The sequence below is a fragment of the Lottia gigantea genome (genome assembly GCF_000327385.1).
Source record: "Lottia gigantea unplaced genomic scaffold LOTGIsca_20, whole genome shotgun sequence".
Taxonomy (NCBI): Eukaryota; Metazoa; Mollusca; class Gastropoda; family Lottiidae; genus Lottia; species Lottia gigantea.
The window spans coordinates 1,966,926-1,984,503 of NW_008708401.1; the positions used below are offsets into that span (position 1 = coordinate 1,966,926).

Consider the following 17,578-nt stretch of genomic DNA (forward strand, 5'->3'; position numbering starts at 1 on the left):
TATAGCTCCTGAATACTAGTAATTCCTAACATGGCTGTATTTTCAAATCATACAAGACTTATTTTGTTAATCTTTGTTTTTTTATCAAAAGGAAACCAAAGATCTAAAATTCCAGTTTGGCAATATATTGGTATAAGCAAATGAACAATTCAGAAGTATATAATATGCTCATAAATATAAGCAATTCAGGGACGTAAAGTTTCCATTTGGAAAAACATAGTCTGTTCATGATTTGATGGGATGAAAACTGATTTACAGAAGGTTAAATTCAAGGAATATTGTTAAAAGAAGGTTGAATAAGAGCAGAAAATCTAATTTCTTGCGGTGGTATTATTCCTTGCCAATTCTCCTTGGTAATTCGATCAATTTCTGCTTACTTAACAATAAGGTGGAGAAAATGAGAAGATTTAACGATATTTCCCTGATTAAAGTAGGTTACATCATGGCTGCCGATAATGTTGTTTCTAACAATTACATTCACGCTGATTGACGGCAAGTTTTTCTCTTCTGCTGTAATTTATGGCTGACTTTCTCCAAATGTCAATCAAGATGTATTGAAAATTACCCTAAAAATGATTTGATCGATGCGCACATGACAGATTAAAAAGTATTGAAATGGAATAAAAAGTGTGTAATTACAGCGTATCTGTAAGCAATGTGATTAGACTATACTTGTATTTTGGTACAATAACAGGTTTGTGCTGTAAATTATAAATGGATACTGGTATTATGTCAGTCAATGTCAGCTTGATCAAATTTACTTCTCCACCACCAGATTTCATCTCTTTTTATACAATGGCCTCTTGTTTCCTTCTTCACATGAAATACAAGGTTGCTTTTTAAAAATTCTGAGATAAATCTTTTGAATATTTGAATAATACTGAATTGCTATTTAAAAGCAGAAGGATACTTTCAGAAAGTGAATTTAGAAAGCTTATTTTATACTTCTGCAAAGTTACATTTGAAATGAGTATAAATTAGCTTTCTAAATTTACTGAATTTGAGCTTGGGTGTATAATGATGATTTTCAAAGTGTTTGTTAATAGTTAGTATATTTAAAATACAGACTTTATATTGATAACCTTATGCTCAATATTACAAAGGTAACTTTAAGCTTTTTTTTTTTTAATATTCAATGAGACATGCTCCAGCCAATAAAGCTTTGAGCTAGGTAACTGAGCAATATTATTAGTAGTAAGCACTCCTTCATATATCAAAGCTGAAACATGCTGTGACAAAGATATTCATTAAGATTTCAATTTAACTGTAGGAATAATGAAGCTTTAAGTAGTTATTCTGGTCACTTTGACTTATAATCAATTAATATATAATATATTGACTACTGCTGGCTTTTTACACAATGTGGAAATTTTGTTATTAAGAAATGACGGAATTCCGTTAGAGTAGCCATTGTTGCGATTATGGTAGTGAAAGGATATGTGTGTATTGACAGGTAATGTAAAGTGATTAATGACGGTGGTAAATGATGATAGATCTACAATTTACCTGTATTCTATAATCATTATTGTCAGCCATTGGCGTATCACAATAAAGCGAAAGTAGGAAATCTTGTAGAAAGCTAATCAAGCGCATGAAACAATCGAAAAGTATTTTTCTCTCTAAAGTAATTAATTGACTGAAAGAATTACAGCGTTTATTCTTGTCTTCAATCAAAACAGAAAACAATCTGCATTTTCTACTGCAACACATTACAATCCTTAGCGAATTCCTTACAACTGAGATTTCATTTATTTGTTTTTCTATAGACCATTGTTTTAATTCTATCATATAATCTTAATTAGAAAGTTTTTCCTATCAAGTATTGTATTTGCTTTAGTTCAGAATATTTTATCATCTGGCATTGTATTTTCAAGCTATTGTTTTGATCGCTAATCTCTTATGCAATTTTACTGTGAAGCGATTTTTTTCTTGTGATTTGTGATTGTAAATGTATTGTCATTCAAACCATTTATTAAAGTTTCCAGTCATTCTCTTGTCATTGATTATTCTTGTTAGGAAATGTAATCTTTTAAATTGTCACATTATAAATTGTTGTCACAATGATGTATCACCATTGCGTTGTCGAAATATTTACAATTTCATCTCCGATCTTTTCCTGCTATTTTATCAACATTACTTGGTGAATTATTGGGTTTTTGATATTTGCAATGATTTCTTGTTAAAGACAGACATCATCTGAAGGTGCCAAGAAAGAAATTATGAGAGAAGAAAAATGTCTGCCATGTTTGTCTTGAAATAACAATACAACTTTAATGGACAAAAACTTTTCATGCTTTGATTATCAAATTTATGATCAGAACACTTTGTTTGGAGACTTGGGTCTACCAGTATTGGAATAGGAAATTATTGACCTTAGTTAACGAGTTAACTGACCAGAAGTGTATGGTCTGAGTTTTTCTTTATACTCAAAATATTAACTTTGACACCATTGTCCCCTTCCTCAAAAAAGTCTATATATTATAATTTGTTGTAAGTGTGGATATTTACATTGAGAAAGACACAAAAAAAGTAACAAGGTACCAAGTATTCAATGGAAGAGCTAGGTTTTAAGTGATTTTCAAAGCAGATAAAAAGGCTGAAGATTATTATTGCATTGTGATTAGTTTATGTAACTGCATTTCATCTACTGGCCAGATCCTGGTATGCAAAATCTATAAAGAAAACAGCCAACATACGATTTCTCTTTTAGATTCTCGTTTGGCAATTCTGATCAGGTCTGGTTTGGTTAAAAAAACCTGGAAACATATTAATAGAATTTCTTTATCGAACACATTGTAGGCGTGTAGATAGCCAGAAGTACAAACATTAAGTACATCTGTATCCAAACGGGTGTTGTTTGGTTAGGAAATGATCTGAGAAAGATAGGAATCTCTGGCTTTTATCAATATGACTGTTTGTCAGGGTAACGGAAAGATAAAGTTATATAAAGATGTAATCATACACGTTTTCAACTTCCTGTTTTCATAGCTGCTGTTTCAAAGATTCAAGAAATTGAATAGGTTGGATTAAATTGAAACCAGTTGAAATTCTAACGCCCTCAAAAAATCTGTTCAGTCCATTTAAATCAAAGTTAGATTAGCCATCTTTTACAAGCAAGTCAAATCCTTCAAATAGTGTAGTACTAGAATCATGTTCTACATCTTTCTCAACCAAACATAGCCGGTTGTATTTATCTTAGATAAAATGCACCTGGACGACATTCCTAAACCTCTTTCTGAAATGTCAGAATATTGGCGTAGTCTCTTGAGATATTCTATTGTCCTACGTAATTCCCATAATGGAATCTAGCAGAACGATGCGAAAACTTCCAGTGAAATATCCTGACCCCCCTTGTGGTATGTTTCGTCAGATCTTTAAGAAGCTCAAGATGGCAGCTTCTGCAGTAAACGCAGAAATGTCAGGTCATAGTGTTTGATTTGAGGCCAGTGAAGTTGGGATTTGTTTTCATTGTCAATAAAGTTTGGCTTTACATTATCAGTGTTTGGTTATTAAGAGTAATCAGAGGCCTAATCCACTCTTCACAAGTTCTCGCCAACCTCCCAGATGACATGATGACTTGCTTTTATAACTCAAAATAAAACAGATTTTTCCAGGACAAACTTGCCAAATTTCACACCCTGCCTTTCATGAATTTCAAACTCTCAAATAAGAGTGCACATGGAAGTTTTAAACACACAATTTTTTTTAAAACACAATACTTTTTTACACACCTCCATTTGTACTAACTTCAATGGGCTGTTCTGGGACTTGGGACAGATTTGTTGCACAGTTTTTTTAGTCACAGACTCAGCTTTGATTGATCTTAGTGTCATATTAGTTATCACTATTCTTATCAAAGCACAAAACTGAATATCGCTGACAACAAAGATAAATGCACTTGAAGCATTTTTTTAAAATACATTCACTTAGTATTCAAAGACAATGTCAAGCATCAATTCTGACACTTAAGACAGATTAAAATTTGTTTTTAGAAGCTGAATTAAAAGAATATCAGCTTTAAAGTATAGAATTGAGCTTAACTTGTTATAACAATTCTAGAGTTTTATTCATATTTAAACGAAATTTACAAATATAATGAAATTGACTTGCATACATCTCAGAGGAAATATTGATATTTTCAATTACATCACGAGATAGCAAAAACACAATGAAGTCAGATTCATGTGTTGTAAAGAAAATATTCATGCAAGTTGATAAAGAATAAAGTAGCTCGTAAATCATCTTTCAATTGTTTCTTTTTTATCTTGTTAAAGAATTAGGTCAAGTAGAGATTTAATAACTCTTTGGTTTATGAATGGAATTCTTTTCTTTTTTCAGATTGAAGATGCCATGCTTATGTTTGATAAATCAACCAATAGACATCGAGGTAAGATAAAATATAATCTTAAAACCCCCCTGATTGGCTGATTTGATGCAAAAGTACTATCATTTTGAGGTGTGGTAAGCTAAATAGTTCACAGAATCAATACCCTTTTTTTACGTCTGCTTTCAACACATCAGGCTATTCCAGTTTGAGTAGAGATCAGACCACTACTTGGTTTAAAAGATCCCGAGGTCTGAAATTAGACAGATATAAATTAATTTCTCGTATTAGACGTCCCTACATAGACATAAATAACACAACTAAGATACTTGATGTGAACCAGTCATGTCATCTAACAGAATAGCGCTAACGATACCCTGTAAATTGCCAGGATTTATTGTGAAAACACTAAGGGTTTGTCTACATTGTAAATGGAATGATTTAAAAATCCATTCTCTGATCAAAATGCCATCCAACTCTTGACCTTTTAAAGCTTTTAACTGTCATAGTAACGCGAAAAAAAGAGAATAGAGCGAAAAGAGATGGCAGGAAATTTTGAAAAGGAATTCAACTACAATTAATGTTTTAATTTGTAACACAAGTAATTGGATTTCATTAGACGATGCCAAAACATTTGACTAATGTATATCAATTTGTTCATCTGCTAATGTTTTCTTGATTATAGGCTTATAGGAATGAAGCAATTACAATATTAACCTTTACTGTGCCAAACAGATGGGATATATTGAATATTAAGGTGATTAAAAACAATTTTAAAAAAGTGCACAACTTTGGTCCATGTTTTCTAAATTCAATTCAATTAATCGATCTGTTATCATATTAACACAGATTCTACATCTAGTACCCTACCCACAAAAACAAATTTTGGCAATTGGCTTTAAGAAGCATATTATATTACAAAAGCTAAAAAAAGAGGAGATAGTTAATTAGAATTGCAGAAATGATTGACCTACAGGAAGATGCGTGTTACATGCTTGTCTGGCATTAAACAGCTGTTTTTGGTATAAGACGTCAATGGCAGCCATTTTGAATTAATGAATATTCTATGGTGTAAAAAAACGTTTGATGAGAAAAGCAGTAATGTGAATCTGTAGCAAGGGTCATGTCCTGAAGATTGAACACACATTTAGAAATTTAGTAGAAATCTCGCGTCTGCTGCCTGTGATCTTTAGATGGAAATAGGCGCATGTTAGAAATAGAAATTAGGGAAATATGATATTTGATAAACATGTTTTATATCTCTAAATATACTGATGAATCATCTGCTATTGAAATCTTTACTCCAAAATCTCTGTTTACATTTACCACGCTGTGAGATGCCAAATTATTCCTATATGCTTTCTGAATATTTATGCAATAAAGGCATTTTTTCACAGTGCCATATTCTTTCAAATGTCAGGAATCACCAGGTGATAGAGAATCATTCTATTTACAATGAGACACCCAAGATTTTGTACAGCTATCTATTGCAATACAGACTCAAGTTCGAATAGAATTCTTTCATGGCCAGTGCTTTCGAGAGACAGTCTGGTGTCGGCTTTCAACATCCATCAACAACCTTGAATTCACCTATCATGTATTATTACTGAAGTCATTAACAAACAAAAAACTCAACAACTTAAAACTGACAGAAAAATGGTAAAAATATTTGCGAGGGTGTGGGAAGAAATGCCAAGACCTGGCTTGTGTAACATTTTTATCTCCTAAATTAAAGAGTTATGCAAGAAAGATAACATCATACTGTAATAGAATTTATTTTTAATCAGGCATGTTATAGGTATATTTAGACTCAGCATGCAAATTTAACAATACTGTAGTTATCATTAGACATAATGACTCTATTTTACGTAAACAAGCAATAGTGTTGCTCTAGAATCTCATTAGGGTTGGCCACAGTTAATTGCATTAATGTAGTTGGAAAATTTTAGTATCTAAGAGTAGTGTCCCTTAGTTCAATGTAGTTGCCTTAAACTTTAATTTTTAGAAATTTGCTTTAGATATTATAATTTCATACTGAAAAGGCTTGGTTTAGGGCTTTTTTGTTAGAAATAAAGTTGGTATTTTTGAGCTCTTGAGTAGAATCTTTGTAGTCTGGATTTCAGGATATTGGCTAAGGCTGTAGTGTTCTGAATTGAGTAGTGCTAGATTGTAGTATCTTAGGCTAATAATTCTGTAGTCCTAGGTAGGCTTAGTAGGTTGTAGGCAACTAATAAAGTAGGCCTAGTAGTTGTAGGTAGCCCAGAGAGTTTCTCTTCAGGTTACAGGTCAACTAAGGTCAAGATAGAAGAATTCCTGTCCTATTTGGTGTCAAGGTCGAATTTGGATTAATTTGGAATATTATGTGATATGTGATTAAATAATCTTTGGATGTGACTTATGTGATAATGAATGAAAATGTCTTAAATATGTGATTATTCCTTCTGTGAACATCTTAACTTGGGAAAATTGTGTTAAATGTGATTCATGGATACAGTAAGTTAGTGAACTAGAACGGACAAACTAGAGAAGGAACTGTAGTTGTAGATCTTATTTTCAGATTGAACAACACCACCTAAATATTACATTCTCATACCCTTAAACACACAATACTTTTTTTTAGCTCATAGATACAATCAAAATAGCATGTACCCTAGTTTTCAGTAGACCAGAGACATTACAGAAAAACATAAAAGTTGACATCTTTTGTAAAAATAAATCACATACAAGTCAAACATTTCATTTATATGAGGCTTGAAACAGTACTAAAAGTATCACAAAGACATAGACAAAACTCTATAATGAATTGTATTTTCTGAACTTAAAGCTTTCAGCAACCAAAGTTCTGTTATAAAAAACCAAAAAGATTCTCTCAGTTTAAAACCTTGAAAGTGTGGGAAAGTGGAACAATTTGGAGATTGATTAAATCTGTAGTCTAGTTGATATTTCACAGGGTAACAACATTGTCTAAACAGGTGGACCATCAATATTAACTCAGATAGTCTTTATTGGAAATCATTATCAGACAAATAATCAAATCAAATGGACTTTCTAGACCAGTCCAGTGAAATATGACACTTGTATTCAATTTATTTTCTCACTAAGAACATATTTTTACAATGCAATCAAAACCTGTGCAGTGTCTCAACTTTGAGGATATTCAAACTATGCAATCAAGCAAATGTCTCAACTATAGCATTATTCAAACTATGTAATCTAAACAAGTGTTTGAGTATTAAGATATGTGAACTATGCTATCTATGATCAAATAGTTTTGAGGGTCTGATCAATACATATATGTATATTTTCATATTTTCCTAGTCTCAAAGTCAATGTTGATTGTATACCCTCTTTCTGGAAATAATTCATGACAAACATCAATATTGAAATTATCTGAAGGCTTCGTAAACTTTTTCTTTGAACATCCACTCTCCTAATATAGACTATTCACAAGTAATGATAGTTTAAATAGTTCTGTCAACAATCTTAGAGCTATCAAAAATATTTCTTCTCATAGTTGGACTTCAGTACAGAAGAGTTTTGAAGAAATATTTTATAATCCCAAAATAACACGCAGTTTCTTTGAGTTATCTTAAAATTATTCAAACAAATTCCAAAGATGACATGTGATTTCCTTTAAAAATGTTCCAACAAACTACAAAGGATACACATGTGTGATCAGAATTGAATGGTCGAAATTGAATGGTCGAAATTCAGAGGGTTGATATTACATGCTTGTGACCTTGTCTGGCAAATTATCACCAGGAATCTTGGTCCAAGATCCTCTTTGATCAAAAGTTGAACATTTTTAGTAAATCTTTATCAATAACTTAGAAATTTTGTATCTTGTAAGAACTAAAATTTGTGTCCTAACAACATATAGTTGGTCTAATTAAAATTAATTAAAACTAATTAAGTTTGTAACGTGTAAAAAATTGATGTCATTGCAGCCATGTTGATTAAACTACTAAAGATATATTGGTGGAAGCAAATAGAATAAATAATACTTGTAAAATATATATGTGTCTTTGTTGACTTCATTAAAACTTTTCTTTTAGAAGTTGTGTTTTTTGAAGTCATTTATTTTTACTGTAGTCAGCTGTTTAGCTTGATGTAAAACATTTTTGTTCAGAATGTTTTTCAAATCAGGTGTCAGTCTCTAGTACTATAGACCTTAGTAGGTTTTAGGTTGGCATGTTCACTAGTAGGAACACTAGACCTTGGTTATAACAGCATCACAGTTATAATTATTGTCATTCGTGGAGAAACTCTTTGTTGTAACTTGTAGGTGTAGCCATTTTTTTGCAAATGGAGTAATGAAGCTTTCAAAAGATAATGAGTACCTAACACAAATTTCTAAATCGACATTTCTGCAAAGTTTACAAAACATGATTCGTCTTGAACACCTGATCCCACTCAGATCTATTTTGATTTGCTTTGGAGAGTCTATATCCTAAACATGCCGCATGGTGTATAATCAATTATACATTGCTTTGAAATAAATTCTTTATCCTAAATACGGTAGGTATGAACTTGCTGTGATCTAGATTCAATCTAATTTGAGTTAACTATGATGAAATCTATTGGTTTATAAAAAGAAAAGAAAAAATGGTGAATAATTGATGTTTTTATAATACCAGGTATCATAATAATATAAAGGTTGGATAAAAAATACTCTGGTAATTAGTTGATATTTCTGATGGAATTTGCTGCGGTAATTATTTATGTGGAGGATTGTTTCAGGTGCAAAAATTTCCATCTTGAACTTAAGGCTTTTTTTTTTGAGTTGACTGAACAATATGTAACTGTAGTTTATGATCGAAATAAAAGAAGATGTTGGTAGTCATTTTAAAATGAAATTCTGAAAACATAAATGATAAAATCTTCTTTATAACCATTTAATAGCCTGGTTACTCATAATTCAGGGTCTAAATTCAGCTTGAAGAAAGTAAGATTCCTTTATTTGAAGCAAATCAATCTTTATAGGAACTTTCTTTTCCGATCAGCTGTTTGAATTCTATATGCCACTTCCTGTCTAATGCACCACCTGACCTCATTACTCAAATTTGATTGGTTAATATAATTAGTTGACGAGGGAGTATTAAGTTACATGTTGGGTTTGCTGTTTGTTTTTGTAGATGTTTGACAGTAATTAAGTGTAAGAATTTGAATTCATTATATTTCATGTAGTAACATGGCGGTGTAATTAAATTATTAAGGTAGATATGTCAATACTGCCTAAACATGAAACACATCCTGTTTTCAATGAGTTTCAGGCTGAAAAACTTCATGAATCATTCTGGTGTTGTTCTATACTGCCATAATCTTACACAGAAGATAGGCTGGTCTGGTTTTGACCCCCTCTATTTGTGGTCCATATTCTTGACAGTTTTGGGGCCCCTTCTCTGCCCTTAACCTAATGATCCATAGCCGTGCCATTATACAACCACTTATAGACAGCTACTTGTAAAGGACCTTTGAAATTCTTGAGTAAAATTGACAAAGCCACAACTGAAAGCAAATACACAGTTTCAAAAGTATTGAGGAAAAGTAAGAGATTTCTGGGATGAATTCTGCTTTAAATAGCAATACATCACTTTTCTTTTTTTCTCACGACTGTCATTGTTTTAATGATTTGAAATTTCTTAAAATGATCCCTTCTGATTCCATCTTGTCATAAAAACAAAACAATTAAACAGCCTGATGGCAGATTAGTCTTCAAAGACTTCCTGTAAATTGAATTAAAGTCAAAGAAGATGGTATAATTTATTTTGATTGTTATTTTATGACAGAGTGAATCAGGCAGGATTTGTTTGTCAGGTGTAGTTCTCGTTCAACTTCAAATCAATTTGTTCAGAAGTAATTGATAGTTATCTTTTAAATACCTCTAAAAACACATTTTCTACTTCTTCAAACTCAACGTGGATTATTTTCATTATAAATTATACATCTTCTGACTTCCTCTTTCATTTTATATTACTGCATGTTGTTCTCTGTCTGCTGTTTAAGAAAAAACTGCATAAATGTCATTCAAAGTAGGGTATGACTGAGTGGATTCTCTTGTGAATTTTTTCTTGAAGGATTCGATGGCAATGGCAAATGATTATTTTGTAGCCAAAGAAGCTGCTAACTATTGAATAAGGTATAAGAGAACCAAAGTTTAATTAGCAATTATGTACCAGTTATTGCAAAATCTTCTGTTTTGGTACTCTTTTTATCTTCAAATTAGAGAGCTTTGTTCAAGGGTGTTGAAGTAGAATCTAAGATTCACAAAGCTAGTTATTTACATTGATTTATTAGTTTATATTTGTTGACATTTGAGATGATTATATATTTATATATTTCCTGTCAAATCTATCCACCCAGATCCTCAATTAGTGTTTAGTTTAATATTAGACATATGTACATTCTCTGCAACAAAACATTCCTATTTTTTTCTCAGTAATTTCTCTTGCAAAACAGTGATTTATTGTTTTGTCTGATATCCAGGTTTTGAAACTAGGTAAGCTGTTTAAATCCACTTAGAACATAGAAAAATTTATGCTTTTTGAAGAAAATAGTAAGGAGTTAATAAATTAAGATTAAATAGACAGCCAAAGAAAAGGTGATATAACCCTCAAAATCAATAGCAGTAAATAGCCTTGTAAGAGATGCAAGTACACTTGGCTAATACAATATTTCAAGAAAAGTAATTCTATTTGACAAAGTGTTTATTTAAACTTGTAATTAAAATGAAAACAAGACTTGAAATAGTTAACAAAAAAATCACAATGAAACAATTTCTGTCATTCAGTGAAACATTCAGACGTTCTCAAATCTCAATTTTTCTTGTTGAAGACAGTAATTTGAGCTAAACATGTGATGTAAATACTTGAAAAGAAAATTGAAATAGTCAGTAGTCTGAAGCTTGGATTTCAGTTCAATCAAAATGATAGATTTCTCCAATTCTTATTTACTTTGTGAGACTATTGAAATGATTAAATATTTCACGAAATGCCATCAGATCTATCTTAATGACTTAAGTGATTTTTTTTACGTGGCTAGATTTGATGATGGAAGATTAGATGGGGAAAATTAATTCATCAGAGTTTGAGTTTACTGACAATATCGTTCAGTTATTGTAAATTCTAGGTGATTTAATATTGAGAATTGTTTAAGTCCCCCTTAATGTCCAATTTGTCTGGTTTAAAGCCTACTGATTCTGACTACAACTCAACCATTAGTGACCTTGAAAGGTTAAATACAATATCCTGTCTAAATTAACATCGACTGTCAATATGATTTTGGTAAACGCGTGCTAAAAAGAATCTTTATTAAAGTCAACCAGACTCCTTCCATTTGTTTAATTAAATTGGAGCTCTCCTCAATATAAAGATAGATTTAGTGGTTCTTAGATCTCTAGGATTAAAGTTAGAAAATCGATTGAGTAAATAGTGCGTAGATTTTGGAATAATAACTTGGTGCCTGTTTATAATTTAGATTGAACTGTGTAGTCTTAGATTACTCTACGAACTGCCATGTGTTTCTTTTAGTACTCTGATGTGTAAAATGGAATTGTGGGATTGATCGAATGCCATCAAGATTCTTCACCTTTGTTAGCCTTCATCTTCCATCTTAATTCCTTTTATATTTAATGAAATGGCCATTATATAAAAGCATTGGGTACAAATGCTGGAAAATTGCCTTGTATTGTCTTGAAGAAACCTATTCATCAGGTTACAAGTGTCCATTCTGTTCAAGAAAAGATTGGTATGGTAATACATTCTATTTGATTTTAAGGATTACATTTTGCTTGATTGCAGAAGTCTTGATTACAGGGAAGCAGAAATGCATGTCTTTCCAACAAAATAAGATAAAAAATAGGTCTAAAAAACCACACCAGCAGTAAAAACTACCTCGTTAGCCAAATGTGAATTTATTTAATTATTGAAGTTCCCTCTTGCCTGATTGCTGTCACTTTATTAAATGCTGGAAGAGAAATTAGACATGCGTCGCTGTAAACGATCAATGTAGAATTCGGTCAGAAAATTGTAAAATACAAAATTACATAACTATCAATAAATATCAAACTGCTAATCTATCATATCAGTCTAAAAACAGTTCGCAGACTTCCTTCAACCCTCAGGGGACATCCAAATCCATATTTAGGTTGGCACGTTATAACGGTGTTTAACCTATATTGATTGGTTAAGTGTATTTATGAAATCGCGGCACTTAGTTCTCACTGAGGAATAGCCGTGAATATTATTTGTATTCTTCTATTGCATCCCTTGATAATAAAACTTGAGTAGAACTGCGGGTCATATTTAAAGCTAGTTTAATACTTGAGTAGGGGAAATTTGATGAAAATGTTGCACTCTTCAGGAGGCCATTGTGTTTTTGTTGATATTCGCTGTCAGTATGAGATGAGTTTGAGATGTTAGGCCATATTTATAAAAATAAAAATCTCAAGTTGATGGGTAATCAATTTTTAAAATGTCAAATAAACCTGTTGAAAAAATTGTTGTTTACATTTCTCTGTTTTCGTTTTTTTTTCTAAGAACTTTTAGTATGGATTGAGTTTTAATATTGATGCATAGTGGTTTGATGGCTCTTGTTGAGTGCCTGTGTACAGTCATCGAAATCCGTTATGATAATCTAAGTGGAACTCTATATTTTACTGGTGAGCAATGCTATGTAGTGTGCAATAAGCAAAATTTATGTGATAACCATTTAGAAACTTGCAGTCATTTCGAAATTATGGTTACGCAAAATAACAGAAATGGGTAGAATTGGACATCATGTTGTTAGGTTGGTAGACCAAATGCAAAAGTGTACAATATCAGTAGATTAGACATATATAAACCATGCTACAATCAATTCACATACACTCTACTCAAATTTTGAAATAAAACATGGTCTGGTTTTTCATTTTCAAAATGGCTGTGGAATTGATCAATTTACGTTAAGCTATCACATCTGTACCCAGTGATCTGCTGTGGTAATTTGATTGAATGACCAACTGTTTAGAATTCACTCAGAATACCGAATTTAATTTGATTAACTAAAAACTTGCATGTAGCAATTCCTCGGTGAGCTCAACTCTAATGTAAAAGTCATATTACACGCTCGGTATTTTATATACTTAGCCGATTATTCGCTGTTTGTGATTGGCTAAATGATTTTGATCTGATTGCCTCTAATATGTTTCCCATGAGACTAGTTTTTCATCTATTTCATCTATGAGTTGTATTCTAATAGTTTAAAATCGGAGAAAAATCTAATCTTGTGCCATCTCTCTCTCTATTGCAAAATAAATCTTTTTTCAACGGCCATTTTCTTTAGCTGGATTGAATGATGTGAAATGATTTAATAATCCTTTCTGAATATGCATGAAAGATGCTTGAATGAAAAAGATAACATGACAAAATTGTTAAATGAGAAAAGAAAACCGTAGTATATTGGCAAAATAGAAACATGAGTCATCTTGGATCATACAATAACAAGGCAATATGTCCATAAAGGTCTCCATTTTAGTCATTTTTTTTGGATCATTCAAATTGTTATAAGATAACAAGGCATATTGACCATGGATCATTCAACTTGTTACTGGATGACTTGACCAAGTAGTAGATGTAAATAATGTTCTTTTTCTAATTGATTGCAATGGAATATTTCTGAAGAAACAACATTAGGTTACCAATCATATTTTTCTATGTATGGAATTGGAATTTTCAGCAAGAATGGTTTGAGCTGATGAAAAAAAATGTTGATTATACAAACTTGTCAACCTTTATTCAAATTGAAAAAAAGATGTTATCATTCATTATTGATTCCAATCGACCAAATTACAAAAACAACTAACAACGCAAATAGCTAAATTGGACTTTTGACGTCATCTGGGGAGATAGAGAGTGCAAGGCAACGAACTTCTCGATAATTATATTATTTATCAAATAAAAAAACTTTGGATTTGTCGACATCGATCTTCAATTTTTTTATTTGTACAATTAAGACAAATAGTAATCCTATAAAAAAGCATTAGCCAGAGACCAGTGACATTCATCCCATTAGAGATTTTGAGTAAAAAATATCAGAATGAGTCTCAAGGATCAATAAGAAAACAAAGAGAATGTATTTTTGATAGAAAACAATATAATAGTTAATTAAGGGTGTTCACACATGACTGGTGATCTTGTTAAAGTTATATCCTCCGCAAGTAATGTACTTGTACAATATTCCATTTATTTTAATTAAACTGAATTACTTAGTGTTATATAGAAACGCGTTGGTTGGATTTTTTGTAGAGAATTAGAAAATCTGAGGCTACCACAAAAAAAAAAACCATAATGAAATATAGAATTTGTGCTATTTATTGGTGCATCAAACAATTTTCAGAAAAAAAGCTAAATAGAATGAGCATGAATAAACTGCGTATTAGTTTTTTACAACCAGAACAGTCCATAATGTCCAAGACTCCTAAGAAAAGGGCACAAAAGAATTATGCTATTATGAATGTTGTTATTTGTGCACCAAACAAGAGAGCATGATTTGTAGAGTGGTTTCCTCCATGAATCTATCAGCCATCTTAGATTTTCTCTTGATGGCAGACGCGATAGGTGTCAGAAGAGTACCATTAATAAAAGTTAACATTATTTTTATGACGTCATGACATCATCTATTTCCTTTTCTGCCGTCATAACTTTCAACTCTGTAATCCCGTGTAAAAGTGAGCAATCAATTCAACTGAAGATTGCCAATAAAACTTTGCGTGAAATCTGTCAGAAATAAAGTAGGAGCTTGTTAGAAATAATCTTTTAATTGATAAACTTGACTACTGGTTCCTTCTTACAATCTATTTAAATACAATACTACTGGATGATAGAGTAATTAAATAACAAGGCAAATAACTTCTTTTTCAAGTACCACTAAAGTAAATCTCCTCACCACTTCAATTGAACCAAATTCTTATTAAGGAATCTGTTTCTATGGTAACAGCAGAATTTATAGAATTGTATAGATTATGACCAATGTTTTCTAAGATTGTTTGAAATATGTCTAGGGTATATATGTTATATATAGGTATGGATCGTAGACGGTCTTCTATTGACCAAACATGTCATCATACTGGCAATTTTTAATGGAAATTTCTCTTTCTGAAATTAATTTTTTCTCTTCATTTCAAATATTGAGAAGCCTGTGTGCTTCAATAAGATTTGTTCAAGAAAATTTGTATAGATGTCTGAACAAAATATTTTAAACAAATATAAAAAATCTTAAACAAACATTTTGACAAGGCTTGTTTCGAGGTTCCTCGTAAAGCTTATTACTAAAATAATCATGTATTCATCATAGCCATATATTATTCTGTGGGCCTTAGTTTATTAAATTTGAGGTATTAGTTTATAAAAATTGCCTGTTCAGAAGTTATGATAGTTTGGGGCTAGAATGTAAGGATTTCAGGACCCAGTGTCTGTGGCACCTTTTCATTCAATCTAAATCTAATATTCCTAAAAAATGAAAATAGGATTGACTTATTTTCATTTTAGAAAATTGCTGCAATTAACTCTTGTGTACCGACAGTTGATCACATAGCCTATTTATTTTAACCTACAGAAATCTTCTACCTTTTTCGTGCTGCCTTCGATAGTGTGTTAGGATTGTAACGTAATTAAGTTTCAGGTCAATGTTGTTTAATTAGATATAATGTTATAAGAAACTAAGAAAGTCGTGTAGGCTGCTGTCTTGTCTCTCTGATAATTGATAGCTTGTGAATTAATGATAGACTCCAATAAAACAAGGCTAGAATCACATTATAAAAATAGTAAGTAGTGCTATATTATCAGGTAGTTATAATTCCACCTGACACTGGTAATTTCCAGACATTGATTCCAAAATATAAATAAATTGGCTTGTCTCTGGAAAAAACCTTTGGTACTTAGTCGTTTATTAGTCTATAGAATTAGACAAGATCATTGATCTTTCAGTTAAAATAGATCTTGTAGGTTAAAAGGCTAATGTTCGAACTTTAAAATGGCCGACATAAAAATATTGGATTATGGGAAAAATTACAATTTATCCTTCTAATTAAATCAGTCTGTCATTTTTGTGTTTTATTGCTTCATTTATTTCCTGTGATCGGTATGAGTTTAACCAGGAAAAGTACATTAAAAATATATTTTAAGTTGTCTGCTCATAATGCTTGTTATTACAAATAGTTCAATAGATATAGGGTATTACAAATCATTGTAAAATTAAACTTTTAAAGCATGGATTAAGGGGTAACCAAAGGATGAAGAAACTTTCAAAACTCTACCAAGTTGGAATAAACATTATCCACATGTTAATAGATATTTGATAATCAGTTTTTCCTTTCTGCAAAAAGTTCAGACACCAACTGTTACACACTAAGTTAAACAACACACACAAAGAATATCATAACTGATTCAATATCAACCATCAGAATTAAGACATTAAGATAGAGAAATAGAATTTATGATAGAAAATGAAGCTGTTGACTGATAAACATACCATGACTAACAATTCTATCATTATTAGTAGCTGAAAATGTGGAAAAAATACAAAAATGTGTTAAAGCTACAAACCAATAAAGATTCTAAATTTATTTTGGATGAGATACTTTGGTGTCGTCTGCCAGAAAAAATAAAAATCATTGTAAGTGAAAAACATTTTGGGGATGGTGTCAATCGCAGCCAACAAATGATTTTCTTAACTTTGTTAAAGCAATAGAACCTAACACAAAGCCAAGATTTCTTTATTCTAATTCTTCTAAAAGTGCAGTATTTTGATAATTTAAGTGCCATCGAAAAATTCCTATTTATGAATTTCTAAATTTTTATAAAGTCTTGAAATTCTTGCAGACATATTTCCAGGATTCCAATTATTGTTTTGGTAATAAATAAATGTACTTAAAATTAGAAAAAGATACAGAGTAGAATAAGAAACTTTCTAATTTTGATTAAACTTACATATGAAATAAGAATTATTAGATTTGGTTTATATAACAAAACAATAGTCAAAAAATATGAGAGTGCAAAAGGTCCAACTGAAATCAAGTTTAATGCAATCTATACAACTCATAAAACCGCTACAGAAATTCTGCTCAAACAAACATTAGAATGAAACAAAACAGCAGTTTTTAAGAATACATGGTAAGAAGAAAACTTAATAATGATGACTTTAAAAAGAGGAACAAGTTGTCTAAGTATTTTAAAATCAGTCAACAGTTGCAATAGAGTTATATTCTATATCTCATAT

The 17,578-nt window shown here is 31.1% G+C and overlaps 1 protein-coding gene across 1 annotated transcript in view; it reads left to right on the forward strand.

Annotated features, from left to right (window-relative positions):
* Nucleotides 1-4,335: 4,335 nt before the first annotated feature.
* The window catches only part of LOTGIDRAFT_73638 (hypothetical protein), a gene marked incomplete at both ends in the record, with an annotated part of 36,612 nt that continues 23,369 nt past the window's right edge, over nucleotides 4,336-17,578 (forward strand). Inside the window, one exon of the mRNA XM_009053589.1 lies at nucleotides 4,336-4,387. Within this exon, the coding sequence (XP_009051837.1) occupies nucleotides 4,336-4,387 (52 nt within the window). The remainder of the gene's footprint in view (nucleotides 4,388-17,578) is intronic.